This window comes from Entelurus aequoreus, linkage group LG18, assembly GCF_033978785.1.
Source record: "Entelurus aequoreus isolate RoL-2023_Sb linkage group LG18, RoL_Eaeq_v1.1, whole genome shotgun sequence".
Taxonomy (NCBI): domain Eukaryota; kingdom Metazoa; phylum Chordata; class Actinopteri; order Syngnathiformes; family Syngnathidae; genus Entelurus; species Entelurus aequoreus.
Window position 1 is genome coordinate 14021323 of NC_084748.1, and position 19191 is coordinate 14040513.

The following is a 19191-nucleotide window of genomic DNA, read 5'->3' on the forward strand; positions in this document are numbered from 1 at the left end:
TGCGAGAATTGGGAACACTGACACATGTTAGCTGCTAGCATGCTAAAGTTAGCATGCTAACAGCTAATTTTACAGCTCTGGACCTCAGAGTCATATAACTTGTGCTAATCCTAACCCTACTTTTTTTAGAGGCTTGATTTACAAACAAGGAAACAAGAAATGCAAATGGATTCTAAATGTTGTGGTTTTATTTTGTTAATATGTATATATATATATTTTAAATACAGTACTTATTTATGCTTTTTTATTTGAGATGAAAATAAATCACAATTTATTTTTTTTAAATTGCGCCCCAAACAGTTACGTTTAAAAAAAGTATATATCACAAAATGAGAAATGTTTTGTGTTGTTTTTGTGACCGGCATTTGAGTGACAGCCATGTTCGCCAATCAGAGTTGTTGAGCCTCATTTGTTTATCTCTCTCCCTTCTAACAGGAAGAAAGACGTTTGACTTTGTGCATCGCTCTCAGCACCTTAGCGCGTATATTTAACAGTGGAATTAACTGAACAGAGTGACCCCTCTCTTCAGACATTCACAATCTTTGTCTCGGCGGAGACGAGAGCGGTGCGTCGCCGCCGACACACTCACAGTACAGAGAGCCTCGCGACTCGCCAGTGAGAAGTGCCGCAAAGTAACACAAATTAGGAGGAAAAAAATAAGATTACAAAGCTAAATGTCCCGTTGTGGGAATATTTTAGCTTTGAATCGGATGGGCAATATGAGCCCATCAACACGGACGAACTCCCTAAAATGCCGTGATCACGTGATAACGATAAACAAAAAGACCACGTCAGACCTCTTTTTTCCAAAAATTGCATTTTAAAATGTTCCATATTTCCATCCATCCGCCCATCCATTTTCTACCGCTTGTCCCTTTCGGGGTCCGGGGGTTCTGGAGCCTATCTCAGCTGCATTCTGGCAGTAGGCGGAGTACACTGATTGATTGATTGAAACTTTTATTAGTAGATTGCACAGTACAGTATATATTCCGTACAATTGACCACTAAATGGTAACACCCGAATACATTTTTCAACTTGTTTAAGTCGGGGTCCACGTTAATCAATTCATGGTAGACACCCTGGACAAGTTGCCAACTCATCGTATTTATTTATGTTAAATTTTTGCTTACAGAAATGAGTCAATTAAATGTTTTGTTTATTTATTTAGGACAAAAAAGTTATTTACCTTCCAATTACAGTGCAATTGTAAACAACTGTACAGTGATGAGAAATTAAAGTTTACAGTATATCCTTTTAAATGGTTACTTGCGCTATTTTTTATATATTTTGATTACAGTACATTAGAAACACTGCCAATTTCTTCCGGTTAAGAGCATTATGGAGACAAAAGCTCAGAGTCTGTCTGCATAAAGCTGAAAATGTTGAAAGTAAATTATTGCATATTGTTGTAATGTGTGGCACCTTGAGACAAGAATATGTTGACAGTCTAAATGTGATGTGTAAATGTCTTCCTTCACTTGTTATTTTCGCAGTTTCATGCATTTTAATGGTTAAAATATAACAATGGAAAACACACTGACACGTTCTGACACTTTTCTTGGCTGTGGATCGCATCAGCGGTGCATTTGTGCATCTGGAATGGCTAAAACACAGGAAACTGCATAATGAAAGACATCTTTTCATGTAGGAGGTATTTTATAGTAATACTGTGCATTTCCTAAATAAAAAACGAACGACAAGAAAAAAACACCAAAACGCATCAATTGAATTCATTTTATTCAGCCCCATAAGTCATCCAGCAGCAATAAAATTATAAAATGAACTTGCTGAATATACATTTTGTCTAGTATTTAGATTTCTGACCATCCAAATATGTTGACACACACACCGTCCATCGACTGTCTTTGTCAGGCGTGTCTGTAAATTCTGACACGTGCTCAATAAAACGCCAAATAGTGCTCGTAAAATGAGTGTTAATAATCACATTGTGCGTGCTGTATAATTATATTTGCATTTTCTCCTCCCGTTATTGTGGCCGTAACAGACGCAATCCCCTTTGCACACGTTTAGTAGATCAACTTTGCGTGTGCTGGCAGGTTTGCACGTGTTTTAGTACACGCAAACCTTTAGTAAATCCGGCCCTTAGTGCGATAAAAACTAATCAGAAGTGCTATAACAGATATTATAGAAGCGTATCTTATTGTTTACATTCAAAGCAGCCGTCTTGGGAATGCCCCGACTTTCCGAGTCGGAAATCCGAGGGCGTTCAAGCTGAAATTTCTACTAGGAACTAGAAAATGTTGACTTCCGAGTACAAATGGAACGCACCATTGGTATTTGACACATGCTAATATTAGCATGCTAACAGTTAGCATGTGTCACGTATCTAGCTATATAATATCTTTAATTAAAAAATATATACATATTTAATCAAAATTTCTACTAGGAAGTCAGAAATGTTTACTTTCTAGTGTTAATGGAACGCACCATTGGTACTTGATACGTGCTAACGTTAGCATGCTAACAGTTCGCATGTGTCACGTACCTAGCTATATGAAAGCTTTATTTATTGTAAAAAAAGAAAATGATTTGGGCAACATTTCTACTAGGAACTCGGACATTTTGACTTCCTAGTACAAAGGAAACGCACCATTGGTACTGGATACGTGCTTCCGTTAGCATGCTAACAGTTAGCATGTGTCAAGTACCAAGCTATATAATAGCTTTAATTTAAAAAAAGAAAATGACTTGGGCCAAATTTCTACTAGAAACTCGTAAATTTTGACTTCCTAGTATCAATAGAACGTACCATTGGTACTTGACAGATACTATTGTTAGCATGCTAACAGTTAGCATGTGTCACGTACCAAGCTATATAATAGCTTTAATTTAAAAAAAGAAAATTACTTGGGCCAAATTTCTACTAGGAACTCGGAAATGTTGACTTCCTAGTATTAATGGAACGCACCATTGGTACTTGACACGTGCTATTGTTAGCATGTGTCACATACCAAGCTATATAATAGCTTTAATTTAAAAAAAGAAAATTACTTGGGACAAATTTCTACTAGGAACTCGTAAATTTTGACTTCCTAGTATCAATAGAACGTACCATTGGTACTTGGCACGTGCTATTGTTAGCATGCTAACAGTTAGCATGTGTCACGTACCAAGCTATATAATAGCTTTAATTCATAAAAAGAAAATTATTTGGGCCAAATTTCAACTAGGAACTCGGAAATGTTGACTTCCTACCTAGTACTAATGGAACGCACCATTGGTACTTGACACATGCTAACGTTAGCATGCTAACAGTTAGCATGTGTCTTGAGCCTAGCTATATGACAGCTTTAATTTAAAAAAAGAAAATTATTTGGGCAATATTTCTACTAGGAACTCGGAAATTTTGACTTCCTAGTACAAATGGAACGCACCATCGGTACTTGACACATGCTAACGTCAGCATGCTAACAGTTAGCATGTGTCACGTACCAAGCTATATAATAGCTTTAATTTAAAAAAAGAAAATTACTTGGGCCAAATTTCTACTAGGAACTCGGAAATGTTGACTTCCTAGTATTAATGGAACGCACCATTGGTACTTGACACGTGCTATTGTTAGCATGCTAACAGTTAGCATGTGTCACATACCAAGCTATATAATAGCTTTAATTTAAAAAAAGAAAATTACTTGGGACAAATTTCTACTAGGAACTCGTAAATTTTGACTTCCTAGTATCAATAGAACGTACCATTGGTACTTGGCACGTGCTATTGTTAGCATGCTAACAGTTAGCATGTGTCACGTACCAAGCTATATAATAGCTTTAATTCATAAAAAGAAAATTATTTGGGCCAAATTTCAACTAGGAACTCGGAAATGTTGACTTCCTACCTAGTACTAATGGAACGCACCATTGGTACTTGACACATGCTAACGTTAGCATGCTAACAGTTAGCATGTGTCTTGAGCCTAGCTATATGACAGCTTTAATTTAAAAAAAGAAAATTATTTGGGCAATATTTCTACTAGGAACTCGGAAATTTTGACTTCCTAGTACAAATGGAACGCACCATTGGTACTTGACACATGCTAACGTCAGCATGCTAACAGTTAGCATGTGCCAAGTACCAAGTTATATGATAGCTTTAATTCAAAATAAGAAAATTATTTGGGGGAAAAAAACTAACTTCAGATTTTCATTGGATAACCCAAAAAACTGTATCCCAAACCATACCGGATTCATTTGTAGAACAATGTCACTGACAATGATTATACTAACTACAACTAAAAGCCAAAAAGGAGACACCTGTTGCATAGTCCTGATAGTATTTTCTCTAATTACACTGCAAAAGTGTACCTAATGTTGTGGTCTCTAAGGATATAGTGGAAGCACAGTATGAGCCTGAGGCACCTAAAGAACTTAGCAAGCAAACCTCTAATGGACTACTTTTGGAATTCTTCAAGGTGAGCAGAGATACGAACACTTTACTGATAATAGTGATGAGAATGCAAATCACACAGTAGAGTTGAGCACAACTCACTTTCACTCAGCAGCTGCACGGGTTAAAACATCCATCACCCTGCAGGTATGGAAGAACAAGTCCGAACACGTAGACGACGTGTGTCTAGGAAATGTGCACTGAGGGCCGAGCGGCCCACAGATTTAAGACAGCTCACTTCAACAGGATTCACTCCTGCATGACCTGGCACGACGAAAAATCACCTGTCAGAGGACAGGCTGCACACTGTCTTCTATTCTAGACACCCATTTCTATCTGCGTTTGGTGCAGTCCCGCCCAAGTACACGAGTTGTGGTTCAATTGTGCACGGAATTAAATTAACTTGTCTAATATTTCTTATAGTGTTCTTTTTGGAGCATTTTACTCTAGGACTTCCTGTTCCTGTTGGTTTTTTAGTGGGCGTGGCTAATGTCGTATGTCGTTTTCGTTCATTGGTCAATTATGGCTGTGCCCTGTGAACTCTACCTAGCAACAAGTGGGGTATGCCCATTTTTAAATAGCCTATATAGGGCAGTTATGATTGAGCCCTGTGAACTCTACCTAGCAACAAGTAGCATATGCACATTTTTAAATAGCCTCTATAGGGCAGTTATGATTGAGCCCTGTGAACTCTACCTAGCAACAAGTAGCCTATGCACATTTTTAAATATCCTCTATAGGGCAGTTATGATTTAGCCCTGTGAAATCTACCTAGCAACAAGTAGCATATGCACATTTTTAAAAAGCCTCTATAGAGCGATTATGTTTGAACACTGTGAACTCTACCTAGCAACAAGTAGCATATGCACATTTTTAAATAGCCTATATAGGGCAGTTATGATTGAGCCCTGTGAACTCTACCTAGCAACAAGTAGCATATGCACATTTTTAAATAGCCTCTATAGGGCAGTTATGATTGAGCCCTGTGAACTCTACCTAGCAACAAGTAGCCTATGCACATTTTTAAATATCCTCTATAGGGCAGTTATGATTTAGCCCTGTGAAATCTACCTAGCAACAAGTAGCATATGCACATTTTTAAAAAGCCTCTATAGAGGGATTATGTTTGAACACTGTGAACTCTACCTAGCAACAAGTAGCATATGCACATTTTTAAATAGCCTATATAGGGCAGTTATGATTGAGCCCTTTGAACTCTACCTAGCAACAAATAGCATATGCACATTTTTAAATAGCCTATATAGGGTAGTTATGATTGAGCCCAGTGAACTCTACCTAGCAACAAGTAGCATATGCACATTTTTAAATAGCCTATATAGGGCAGTTATAATTGAGCCCTGTGAACTCTACCTAGCAACAAGTAGCCTATGCACATGTTTCAATAGCCTCTATAGGGCGGTTATTGTTGAACACTGTGAACTCTACCTAGCAACAAGTAGCATATGCACATTTTTAAATAGCCTATATAGGGCAGTTATGATTGAGCCCTGTGAACTCTACCTAGCAACAAGTAGCATATGCACATTTTTAAATATCCTCTATAGCAGGGGTCACCAACCTTTTTGAAACCAAGGGCTACTTCTTGGGTACTGATTAATGCGAAGGGCTACCAGTTTGATACACACTTAAATAAATTGCCAGAAGTAGCCAATTTGCTCAATTTACCTTTAACTCTGTTATTATTAATAATTAATTATATTTATCTTTGTGGAAACACTGATCATCTTAATGATTTCTCACAATAAATATATATAGAAACAGATAAATATCAATATGCAACACTTTATTTTTATATTTTCTCTAAGTGCACATTTTTCAAATTGAACATTTTCAAATGATCACTTCTAAGACAGTCTTGTGAAATCACAATATCCCATTTTAACTAGCTAGCCACTAACATTTTTTAACAAATCATGAATTACTTTGCACCATGTTTGTACAAATAATAACTCATGTAAAATACAAAAGTAAACTCTCAAATTTTTAAATCATGTCACACTTTGAACTGGACACCAAATCTGTTATCTGTTTCTTTGTCAGTTAGTGGGAAGCCTGGCATTGCATGCTGTTAACTAGTGTGTTGTACTCTGGTGTGTAACTTGACACTGCAACTCTGAGTGAGTCTTGCAGATGTGCATCAGTGAGGCGTGTTCTGTGTTTGTTCTTGATGAAGTTCATGTCAGAAAAGGCTGATTCACAAAGATAAGATTTTTCCTCATTGTTTGCGGAACCTTCTTAATCTTTTGGACATATTTTCACAGCAATCTGGCCTTAAGCTTAATTATGATAAATGTAAAATGTTAAGGATCGGAAATCTAAAGGGAACGTCCTTTCGAATGGAATGCAAAGTGCCTGTTTTGTGGACAGATGGACCAGTTAACATACTTGGTGTTGTTGTCCCAGAAAATCTGGAAGATCTAGGCTCAGTAAATTATGATAATTGACTAAGAAAGCTGGACAAAATTATGCAATTATGGAAAGGGAAATCCCTAACCTTGTATGGTAAAATGTCTATTGCCAACTCGTTAATTATTCCTCAATTTATTTATTTGTTTTTGTCATTACCAGCTCCATCACAAAACTTTTTTAAGATTTATGAGCGGAGGGTCTTCGATTTTGTCTGGAACGGCAAACCAGAAAAGATTAAAAGAAAGGTTTTGTACAAAGAGTATGAATATGGGGGCCTGAAACTTCTCAACCTTGAAGCTATGTGTCTGTCTTTAAAAGCATCAATTGTTCCAAAGATGTATTTAAACATTGAGTGGTACACAAATGTCCTGTTGGACAAAAAACATGTACTGTATCAAAAGAAATTGTATCCTTTTTTACAAGTGATCCCCTCCCAGAGAGTCTGCTGGGAAACATGGCGGGGTTCATAAAGGAAACAATCCACTCATAGTGGTGTTTTTAATTTTATGTGCCAGAAAAAAGAGACGATATTTTGCAGCAGTTAATATGGATGAACTCTAATATTGTAATAGATGGAAAGCCTTTCTTTTGGAAAAATATGTTTGAAAGAGGAATCATTTTTGTCAATGATATTATCAATGAGAATGGTAAAATTATGAAGTATGATGAATTTAGAGCTATGTATGGTGATGCTTGCTCAAGCTTTTCATTTTATCAACTAACTGGAGTAATTGGGAAAAGATGGAAACAAATAATTTATTATGGAACTACTAAATTATTAGTTTGTAAACCTCTAATAAGAAATTCTAGTTGGCAAAAAGGAACTAAAATAAATAGAAACATATATAATTTTTATTTAATAAATAAATCTTTGAAGGCTGCCTCATACAACACAAATGGAAAATGGGAGGACTTTTTTGACTGCCCGTTGCCATGGGATGCCATATTCAAACTAATCTATAAAACCACTATCGATGTGCAAAATCGTTATTTTCAAATTAAAATTATTTATAACTTCTTACCCACAGGGAAAATGTTAAAATTATGGAATATGACAGAGTCAGATGATTGGCGATTTTGTTGTCAGGAGCCTGAATCCACCCTGCATTTGTTTTGGTATTGTCATATTGTGTCTTTGTTTTGGGTGGAAGTTGAAAAAATGTGTTTAAGGATTGGTTTGTTTATGAAGCTTAATGTGGTTTCTGTTATTTTAGGAGAGTTCATTGACAATCATGATTTAGTCAATTTAATCATAGTACTCGGTAAAATGTTTATTTTTAAGGCCAAAAACAGATATTCACTTAGTATTACTTTCTTTAAAACATTTATTCAGTATTTTCTAACTTTAGAAAGTTACATGGTTGAAAACGATAATGATGCCAAAAAACATTTAAAAAAAGATGAGAAGTCCTCAAAGGCTTATTTTGAAAGTATAATTATGTTTATAGATTATATGATATCTGTTGTTGTGTTCCCTAATTTGAGTGACCTGGACATAATCTGGACTGTACATAAATGCTTATTTTGAAAATGTAATTTTGTTTATAAATTATATGCAATCTGTTCCCTAATTTTTTTCTGTGTACATGAATGAAGGTGTGTGTTGCTGAGTCCGACTTGGACATTATCTGGACTGGGCCTGGTTTAAAAAACCCTTTAAACAAATCTAATTTAATTGACAACCTGGTCTGTTGAAGATAAGTCCCTTTTTTTAAAAATAAAATAAAATAAGATAAATAAATAAAAAAACATTTTCTTGGATAAAAAAGAAAGTAAAACAATATAAAAATAATTACATAAAAAATAGTAATTAATGAAAATGTTAGTGGACCAGCAGCCTATACAATCATGTGTGCTTCAGGGACTGCGTCCCTTGCAGATGTGTTGTCGATGTTGTGGGAACCAGAATATTGGTAGCAGAAAGAAATAACCCCTTTTGTGTGAGTGGGTGTGGATGAGTGTGCGTGGGGGAGGTTGTTTGGGTTGATGCACTGATTGAAAGTGTATCTTGTGTTTTTTTCTATGTAGATTTAATTTTTTTTTAAAAATAAAACTTTTTTTTTTTTTTTTTTTTTTTTTTTTTTTTGAGAGCAGGCCCGCGGGCGACTCATCTGGTCCTTACGGGCGACCTGGTGCCCGCGGGCACCGCGTTGGTGACCCCTGCTCTATAGGGCAGTTATGATTTAGCCCTGTGAAATCTACCTAGCAACAAGTAGCATATGCACATTTTTAAAAAGCCTCTATAGAGCGATTATGTTTGAACACTGTGAACTCTACCTAGCAACAAGTAGCATTTGCACATTTTTAAATAGCCTCTATAGGGCAGTTATGATTGAGCCCTGTGAACTCTACCTAGCAACAAGTAGCATGTGCAAATTTTTAAACAAATAGCCTCTATAGGGCAGTTAAGATTGAGCCCTGTGAACGCGTGACGTCACGCCCGATTGCCGACTCAGATGGCTCTTGGCGATCACTCCAGCAGCACTGAGAGCGGACTCAGCCAAACTACCACTGGGTAATACTGCAATTTTCAATGCTAACAAATGAACTGACAAAAAAATCACTACAACATAAGTAAAGGAAGGCTCCACTTTTCCAAAAATGCACTGGCGTGATGCTAATGCGAATTGGCTTTGCTACGGACATGCTAATACATTAGCGATTTTACATGGCGCCAAATTTGTTAATGATAGCTACAACTAAGATTTACGTTACAGTCAAACAGCTGGTGCGTAATAAGTACGATACTCTTTTCCCACCTTCTACCTTCCTAGTCACGTCCGTTGTGTCCTTGGGCAAGACACTTCACCCTTTGCCTCTGATGGCTGCTGGTTAGCGCCTTGCATGGCAGCTCCCGCCATCAGTGTGTGAATGTGTGTGTGAATGGGTAAATGTGGAAATAGTGTCAAAGCGCTTTGAGTACCTTGAAGGTAGAAAAGCGCTATACAAGTATAACCCATTTATCATTTATCATTTATTTATACTTAGAGTACTAACTCTTTTTATAGAGCAACAAAAAACAAACACACACACCATAAACTATACACTACTGCCATCTAATGTCTTAGACTTCAATTGCAACTTAATGCCATACTTGCAAATGATATGATGAAGATAAAACAAGATATAACAACTGGACAGCACTTATCATAATTAGCTCATTTTTAAACAACAGTTGCAATAAAAGATTTGATTTTATTACCGAAAACAATTTATATTATTAAGACAGACAAAAGTACTGAAAATTGGTATAATTGAGTACCAGTTCAAATGTGAACAGTACCAATTCCTACTAGGAAGACGTAAAATATGCAACAAGTATCGTTACAAATATGGTGTCTCTTTGTGTTTGTTTGCTAGAGTTAATTGGTTCATGGAGAATAATAAATAGACCAGGGATATATAACGGAATTGTCTCGGAGCGCACATTTCTAGAAAGCTAAGGACCGAGGGGCCTGACTTCTCTCTTCACAATTAGTCTTATTTGTTGTGTATTCCAGAGAACAAGTGCCCTCTACAGTAGATGTTTGATGTTGGTCTATTTGTTTTGTTAGAGTTACAGGAACGTTCTGCTGTTTATAAAGGACCTTCTTCAAAAATGCTAGTCTGAGATCATCTCTATGACAGCATTGCAGTGTTTTTAAGAATCCGCTGCAAAAATCTGACTCTCTTACAAGTTTTGTTAATTGAACTCGCGGGAGTTTAATAGCGCGAATTATGAAAAAGAGAGGACCTAAGATGGAACCTTGAGGAACACCACTAGTATAACTAAAAGAAGTTGAACAAATGACCATGGACTGCATCTGAAGTAAACAAACCTTAGTTACATAAATCAGATTATTAAAAACAATTGCAACTGCCAAAAAAGGAGAGGACTTAAAGGGGTGCCTTGGGGAACGATTCAGTTAGGTACAAAACTCAAAACCATTGAAGTTGTCACGTTGTGTAAATGGTAAAAAAAACAGAATACAATGATTTGCAAATCCTTTTCAACTTATATTCAATTGAATAGACTGCAAAGACAAGATATTTAATGTTCCAACTGAGAAACTTAATTTTTTTTTGCAAATAATCATTAACTTAGAATTTAATGGCAGCCATACATTGCCAAAAAGTTGGCACTGAGCCATTTTTACCACTGTGTTACATGGCCTTTCCTTTTAACAACACTCAGTAAACGTTTGGGAACTGAGGAGACCAATTTTTGAAGCTTTTCAGGTGGAATTCTTTCCCATTCTTGCTTGATGTACAGCTTAAGTTGTTCAACAGTCCGGGGGTCTCCGTTGTGGTATTTTAGGCTTCATAATGCGCCACACATTATCAATGGGAGACAGGTCTGGACTACAGGCAGGCCAGTCTAGTACCTGCACTCTTTTACTATTAAGCCACGTTGATGTAACACGTGGCTTGGCATTGTCTTGCTGAAATAAGCAGGGGCGTCCATGATAACGTTGCTTGGATGGCAACATATGTTGCTCCAAAACCTGTATGTACCTTTCGGCATTAATGGTGCCTTCACAGATGTGTAAGTTACCCATGTCTTGGGCACTAATACACCCCCATACCATCACAGATGCTGACTTTTCAACTTTGCGCCTATAACAATCCGGATGGTTCTCTTCCTCTTTGTTCCGTAGGACACGACGTCCACAGTTTTCAAAAACAATTTGAAATGTGGACTCGTCAGACCACAAAACACTTTTCCACTTTGCATCAGTCCATCTTAGATGGGCACGGGCCCAGCGAAGCAGGCAGCGATTCTGGGTGTTGTTGATAAATGGCTTTCGCTTTGCATAGTGGAGTTTTAACTTGCACTTACAGATGTAGTGACAAACTGTAGTTACTGACAGTGGTTTTCTGAAGTTTTCCTGAGCCCATGTGGTGATATCCTTTACACCAGGGGTCCTCAAGTACAAATCTTGAAGGTCCACAAATGTTATTTTGAAACAGGCTGGGTCCGTTTATTATCGGTCAAGCTTATATAGTAGCAGGAGGTAGGTAGTAGTTTAACATTTTCTTAAAATTAACAAAAATAAAATAAATATCCAATAAAATACATGAAAGATTTCTTTGAAAAAAGAAAAAAAAAGAACTTAAATACAACTTTCAGTTTTAACAAAAAATAAATACTTTTAAACACAAACCTATATATATATAACTATGGTACAGTACATCCCCATTGTGTAAAACACAGCTGCTCAATGGGAGAATTGGGCTCTTGGGGTTGAAGCCAAGACTTTGAACTTTGGCACAAAAGGTGTGATGGCCAGTAGGTAGGATGAAAACATATTGCTCTGTCCATTCTTACTTGAAACATCGGTTTTCCCTGTCCACCTTTCTTTGACCAGCCTGAGCCAACTTGGAGCATGCCATTGTGATTTGATTCACATTCAGTGACTGACGAGTGAACAGTTAGCGAAGTAGCGATTAGAGACAACTGTGTGCCTGCAGCGAAAGGTTACATGCATGTGGCATGAGCGCTGCATGACCCAGGTGGTAACAGCCTATCAGCGCGTCGCTGTGATAGAGATGACAACCCATATCTGATTGGCTGATTCTGCAGCCAATCAGAGTGGCGTTCTCTCGCTCTCACTCCGTCTCTCTAGAAAGAGAGAGAGAGACGGAGTGAGTGAGACACGGAGAAGTGTAAACGAAACGCTGAGATATTTGACTAAAAACAGCAAAGAACGTTGACTTGCACTAGCGGTAACTCAAAGATAAATACAATTATTATATTTTTTTATAATAATTATAATTATAAAAAATAAAAAAAATTTTTTTTTTTTTTTTTTTTACTATAATTCGTGCTGGGTCGGGACGGACACGTCGCTGGGTCCGGACATGGACCGCGGTCCGCCTGTTGAGGATCACTGCTTTACACACTGATGTCGCTTTTTGATGCAGTACTGCCTGAGGGATCGAAGGTCCGTAATATCATTGCTTACGTGCAGTGATTTCTCCAGATTCTCTGAACCTTTTGATGATATTACGGACCGTAGATGGTGAAATCCCTAAATTCCTTGCAATAGCTTGTTCAGAAATGTTGTTCTTAAACTGTTGGACAATTTGCTCACGCATTTGTTCACAAAGTGGTGACCCTCGCCCCATCCTTGTTTGTGAATGACTGAACGTTTCATGGAAGCTGCTTTTATACCCAATCATGGCACCCACCTGTTCCCAATTAGCCTGTTCACCTGTGGGATGTTCCAAATAAATGTTTGATGAGCATTCCTCAACTTTCTCCGTCTTTTTTGCCACTTGTGCCAGCTTTTTTGAAACATGTTGCAGGCATCAAATTCCAAATGAGCTAATATTTGCAAAAAATAAAGTTTTCCAGTTTCGAACGTTAAGTATGTTGTCTTTGCAGTCTATTCAATTGAATATAGGTTGAAAAGGATTTGCAAATCCTTGTATTCTGGTTTTATTTACCATTTACACAACGTGCCAACTTCACTGGTTTTGGGTTTTGTAAATCACGAATTTGGACCCTAATGTTCTGTGTTTGCCAGCAAGGTCCATACAACAGGAGCACTCTAGTGCTTTTAGGAATTTGCTGCAACAATGTCTGTTTCCCAAGTTTTGAACTGAACTCGGGTTTTATAGTGCTGAAATGGACGGTCATTGCCTTTATGACTCCCTAATAGTCGCACCTTTAACCCAGAACCTCACAAAAAAAATAGGTATTGTATTTCTGGTGTGCTCTTTCGAACTGTACCAAACCTCACCTCCCAGGGGGTGATCAAGGGTGATGGGTCAAATGCAGAGAATAATTTTGCCACATCTAGTGTGTGTGTGTGACAGTCATTGGTACTTTAACTTTAACTTTAAACCGTTCTACCAGTCAACGTTTTCCGAGGCCATAAAAGGCGGTTCGAACATTCAAAGCCAGACGTTCTCACTGTACTGTACATGTGCTCGGGGGCACATATTTGGACAATAATGACGGAGTTGTGTGTCTACATGCAAGATGGAGGGGAGGGAGCTTTTAACAAGGTGTCCGTCAGCTCCTTGAGGTGGAGGTGGTGACACACGGCCCCTTGCATGGGACTTTTCAAACTCAGATGGGCCCACAAAATTGGGAACAATTCTCAAAAAAAAAAAAAGAGCACATTTTCTCCACAGATGAGACATCCCCCTACCTGCTGTTGAGGTGTGAAGCGCGGTGAAGAAGAGGAGCAGCGCGCACACCTCACGTGCTGAGCTCCGGCCGGTCATCCCGAGCATCCCTTCCTTGCGAGAGCCGCGCACATGTGCCATCAAAAAGGGGTCACTTCTTTCGCTCCGCCTCCTGCTCCTCCTAATTAGGACGATGCGGACATTCAGGCTGATTCAGCAAAATGAGCAAAAATGTTCAGACGCGGCAAAATAAACACTAAGTTTATTCTCTCTGGTAAGCAGAACTAAGGACGAAAAAAACCGACCCCAAATATTGGAAGTCCTCCCTCTCGATGCACAACTTTCCTTACTTTCTCCTCCCTCGGTTAGGTGAGACCCCTCCTTCGGCCTCCTCCCTCCTTCCACCATGTGCATTGTGCACTCTGTCTTAATGAGCCACATGACATCAGTACTGTAGCGAATATATGAAATAACAACGTTCAAATATACAAAACCAACACTTATTCTAGATTTTGTTGAAACTCGCACACATTCACACACGCACAGTGGAAGCATGCTAGGACAGGACAAAGTGGCTAATAAAAATATGCTGCAGCAGATTCCTGTCTGTCTTTGCCCTCGCCAGCCTACACACACTCACACACACGCACACACACATTCTTGTATTTGTTACCTTCTTTAGACATCCGAAAAATGCCTCCCTTTTTAGGACCACTCTTTCTAGATATATAAAGAAGTGTATTTACAACATTAATAATACATACATACTATGCTAATATAAAAAAGCTTGTTGTGAAAAACGAGTTGGAATTCCACATGAAAAACTTAGAATTTTGGCAGTATTAGAATAGAAGTCGTAATTTTAGTCAACGCAAGTCACAATTTTACAAGAAAAACTCAACATTTGTGCAATATTATGATAAAAGTTGGAATGTTACTCAATAACAGTCACAATTTTACAAGAAAAGCTTAAAATTTTGGGAATTTTATGAAAAGAGTCGTAATTGTTCTCGACAAAAGTCACAATTTTATAAGAAAACTTGAACATTTTGGCAATATTGTAATAATAATTGGAATTTTACTTGGCAAAATGATGACAAAAGTCATAATTTTATTCAAAAATGTCACTATTTTACAAGAACAACAGAAAAATTGCATTAGGAAGTAAAATTTTACATAAAAAGTAATAATTTTACAAGAAAATATTGCAATACAACAGAAAAAATTAGAAATTGTTCCCAATTTCGTAAGAAAAAAGTTGAGACATTATATAATTGGTTTTTAATCTTCATTATTTACTTCAAGTTATTACAGTATGTCTCTATATACATATTCATCTTTTTTTAATTTATTTATTTTTGGCCAGAGGGAGCGCATTTCAATTTCTTACACACACTTGTTATTTCATATGTTGACTAGAGGGGGAGCACTTCAATTTGAAAAATCCCTCCTTTTTGGGACCACCCTAATTTGTTAGATTTCACCACCAGGGGTGCAAATGAGACATTCTCTATTATATGCAATGGTTTTCCATATTGGGATCATGATTTATGTCCTAACTTCCCTAAATTCTTGTATTTGTTACCTTCTTGAGACCTGAGAAAAATGCCTACCTCTTTAGGACCACCCTTTCTAGATATATAAAGAAGTGTATTTACAACATTAATAATATATACATACTATGCAAATATAAAAAAGCTTGTTGTGAAAAATGAGTTGGAATTTCACAAGAAAAGGTCACAATTTCACAATAAAAACTTAGAATTTTGGCAGTATTAGAATAAAAGTCGTAATTTTAGTCAACGCAAGTCAAAATTTTACAAGAAGAACTGAACATTTGTGCAATATTATGATAAAAGTTGGAATTTTACTCAACAGTCGCAATTTTATAAGAAAACTTGAACATTTTGGCAATATTGTAATAATAATCTGAATTTTACTTGGCAAAATGATGACAAAAGTCATCATTTTACTCAAAAATTTCACAACAAAATTGGCAATATTGTGATAAAAGTCAGAATTTTATGACAAATGTCACCATTTTGCATTAAGAAGTAAAATTTTACATGAAAAGTAATCATTTTATGAGAAAATATTGCAATATAACAGAAAAAATTAGAAATTGTTCCCAATTTTATAAGAAAAAAGTCAACACATTGTGTGAAAAAGACTGCTTTTAGTTCATTTATTTTATTATTATTGAATTTTTTTGTAATTTGTTTTTAATCTTTGTTATTTACTTCAAGTTATTACAGTATGTCTCTATATATATATTTATCTTTTTTTCCTTTTTTTTTTTGGCCAGAGGGAGCGCATTTCAATTTCTTACACACACTTGTTATTTCATATGTTGACCAGAGGGCGGAGGCACTTCAATTTGAAAAATCCCTCCTTTGTGGGACCACCCTAATTTTGATAGATTTCACCACCAGGGGTGTAAATGAGACATTCTCTATTAGATGCAATGGTTTTCCGTATTGGGACCATGATTTCGGTCCTAACTTGTTCACCGGTCCTCATATGTAAGGTACTTTTCCCTTTTGATGTCTCAAGAAGGGTAGAAATACAAGAACACACACACACACACACACACACACACACACACACACACACACACACACACACACACACACACACACACACACACACACACACACACACACACACACACACACACACACACACACACAATTGCTCCCTAAAACGTATAAAAGTATTTGCTTTGTTTTAAACTCAGCCAAAAGGACGCCAATAAAAGAGCAAAGAAGCCATTTGCATGCAGGAAGACACTTTTTAGGAGACATTTACAGGGCGGGGAAGAAAGCTGCATGGCTCAGCGCTCACTAAACATGCACCCTCACATGCAGTGCGCAAATACATTCTTTGGACCCAAACTTACATAGGGAATTTGGATAAAGATAATCTGTTCCAGGGTCAAACTATGTATGAAGAGTACAGGTTTTAAATCACATTTTAACATTTTGAACTGTCAAGTGTCAAAAGAAGTCAACTTCTGTATGATGAAGCTATGGCTAGAAAAGACCATTAAAAAAACAAACCTAGTCAGCATTTAATGAGGTATGAAAGTAGTGTAGCCTTCGGTAAAGCTTCATACATCGCTGTTTTAACATTTCGATGCAAGAGTAAAAAGAAGTTAGTCTTATAGGGGAACTGCACTTTTTATTTTGCCTATCACTCACAATCCCTATGTAAGACAAAAAACACACAAGGTGGCTATAATGAAGCTGATGGGAGTCAATACATCATTGTGTGTATTGCGCCCACAAAACCCTGAAAAAAAACATCCAAAAAACACCAACTGAATATTAACCAAGTATTAGCGATATTGTCATTTTAAGTGCTAACGCAGAGGAACTACTTTTAGCGGCACATTGACCACAGAGAGGTAACTATGTTATGCAGCTGGTAAAAGCTATTTTTAGATTATAAATCATGACTCTCACTTGGATCGTAAAAGGGTGTGGCCATAAACTGCAAAGTTGGATCATGCCTCTCACTTGGATAGTAGAAGGTTGTGGCCATAAACTGCAAAGTTGGTCAACTTTGACATTCAACTTAGACCCAGGGATGGCGAGAAAGACACGAAAAGACGCACGTTTACGGCCACTGTTTTTTTTTAACCTGTGTGAGGATTATGATTAATTCTCCATCTAAACAGGAAGATATGAACACCCCATCAATCAGCATCCCGGTGAGAGCAGACATTGTACAGTAAGTGATTGTTTTATTATGTTCATAGTTTGTATTTCTTGTTCAGCACTTAGCAATACTGCTACATGATGCTTAGTGTTTCACGCAAGCTGTTTTGCACACAGCTTCTAAAACTTGTAGATCATCCTCATTATATTCAGGCTCAAAAATATAGGTTTCTGGATCATTATTTATCCAAAAGTAGTCGTCGTTATCTCTCGTGAAGCCTGCCACAATTAGTAATGTCTGTTGTTAAAGGGAAAAGCGAACATTGTAACGCGTCGTAAAATCAATTTGCTGCCATATGCTTAAAATGTTGAAAATGATTATTATTATGAATGTTCCCTTTTACTACATTACATATACACTTACAGCATGTATTAAACACATTGGAGGTTTTTTTAGAGCACTTTATAGGTGAAATATATACGCAATGACGTATTGACTCCCACTACCTCCATTGTTAGCTGACTTTTGCTAACATGTATTTACGAGTTAGAATACATTTTAAAAAAAAAAAAAACATATATGGTACAGGCCAAAAGTTTGGACACACCTTCTCATTCAACGTTTTTTTCTTTATTTTCATGACTATTTACATTGTAGATTGTCACTGAAGGCATCAAAACTATGAATGAACACATGTGGAGTTATGTACTTAACAAAAAAAGGTGAAATAACTGAAAACATGTTTTATATTCTGGTTTCTTCAAAATAGCCACCCTTTGCTCCGATTACTTTTTCGCACATTCTTGGCATTTTCTCAAAGAGCTTCAAGAGGTAGTCACCTGAAATGGTTTTCACTTCACAGGTGTGTCATCGAGAGAATGCCAAGAGTGTGCAAAGCAGTAATCAGAGCAAAGGGTGGCTATTTTGAAGAAACTAGAATATAAAACATGTTTTCAGTTATTTCACCTTTTTTGTTAGGTACATAACTCCACATGTGTTCATTCATAGTTTTGATGCCTTCAGTGACAATCTACAATAGTCATGAAAACAAAGAAAATGCATTGAATGAGGAGAAGGTGTGTCCAAACTTTTGGCCTGTACTGTATGTTCTTGTCTCACATTAGGATTGGGAATGACAGGCAAAATTCCACCAAAAAAAGTGCAGTAAAAAAAAAAAAAATGTGTGTGCTCACCATTTACTTGCAGAGGGAGACGAATGCCTGGGAGGTGTGTCTCTTTACATAAAACCGTTGCAGTGAACGTTCTTCACATTTTTTAACTCTTCTTACAAAATGTCCCGTGAGCCATCTTGTACCGAACAACCATGTTCGTTTTCTTTTTTCTTTGCCGTCACGGGTGTCCTTTGGTGGCGTCGTCTCTTTAAAAAAACAAAACAAGGAAAACGTAAATTACTGGAGGTGAACGATAAATAACAGACACATAATTATGAGGCTGATATGGGGAATTATAATGTCACATCTGTAATATTTTTTTTTTTTAAATGCTCCAATGAGGCGGGGTTACTTAAAGTGCGATGCAGGTGAGCAAATCAAGCGCTCCTTTTCTGTAAGCCTGTAGTA

At 37.0% G+C, this 19191-nt stretch overlaps 1 protein-coding gene across 1 annotated transcript in view; it reads right to left on the reverse strand.

The window, feature by feature from the left end:
• Positions 1-19191, reverse strand: part of LOC133633834 (collagen alpha-1(XI) chain-like) — a 153307-nt gene that overhangs the window by 115298 nt on the left and 18818 nt on the right. The window contains exons 2-3 of the mRNA XM_062026568.1: positions 18805-18989; positions 13975-14132 (exon numbers count right to left, since the gene is read on the reverse strand). Coding sequence (XP_061882552.1) covers positions 13975-14092 — 118 coding nt within the window. The 5' untranslated portion in view covers positions 14093-14132; positions 18805-18989. The remainder of the gene's footprint in view (positions 1-13974; positions 14133-18804; positions 18990-19191) is intronic.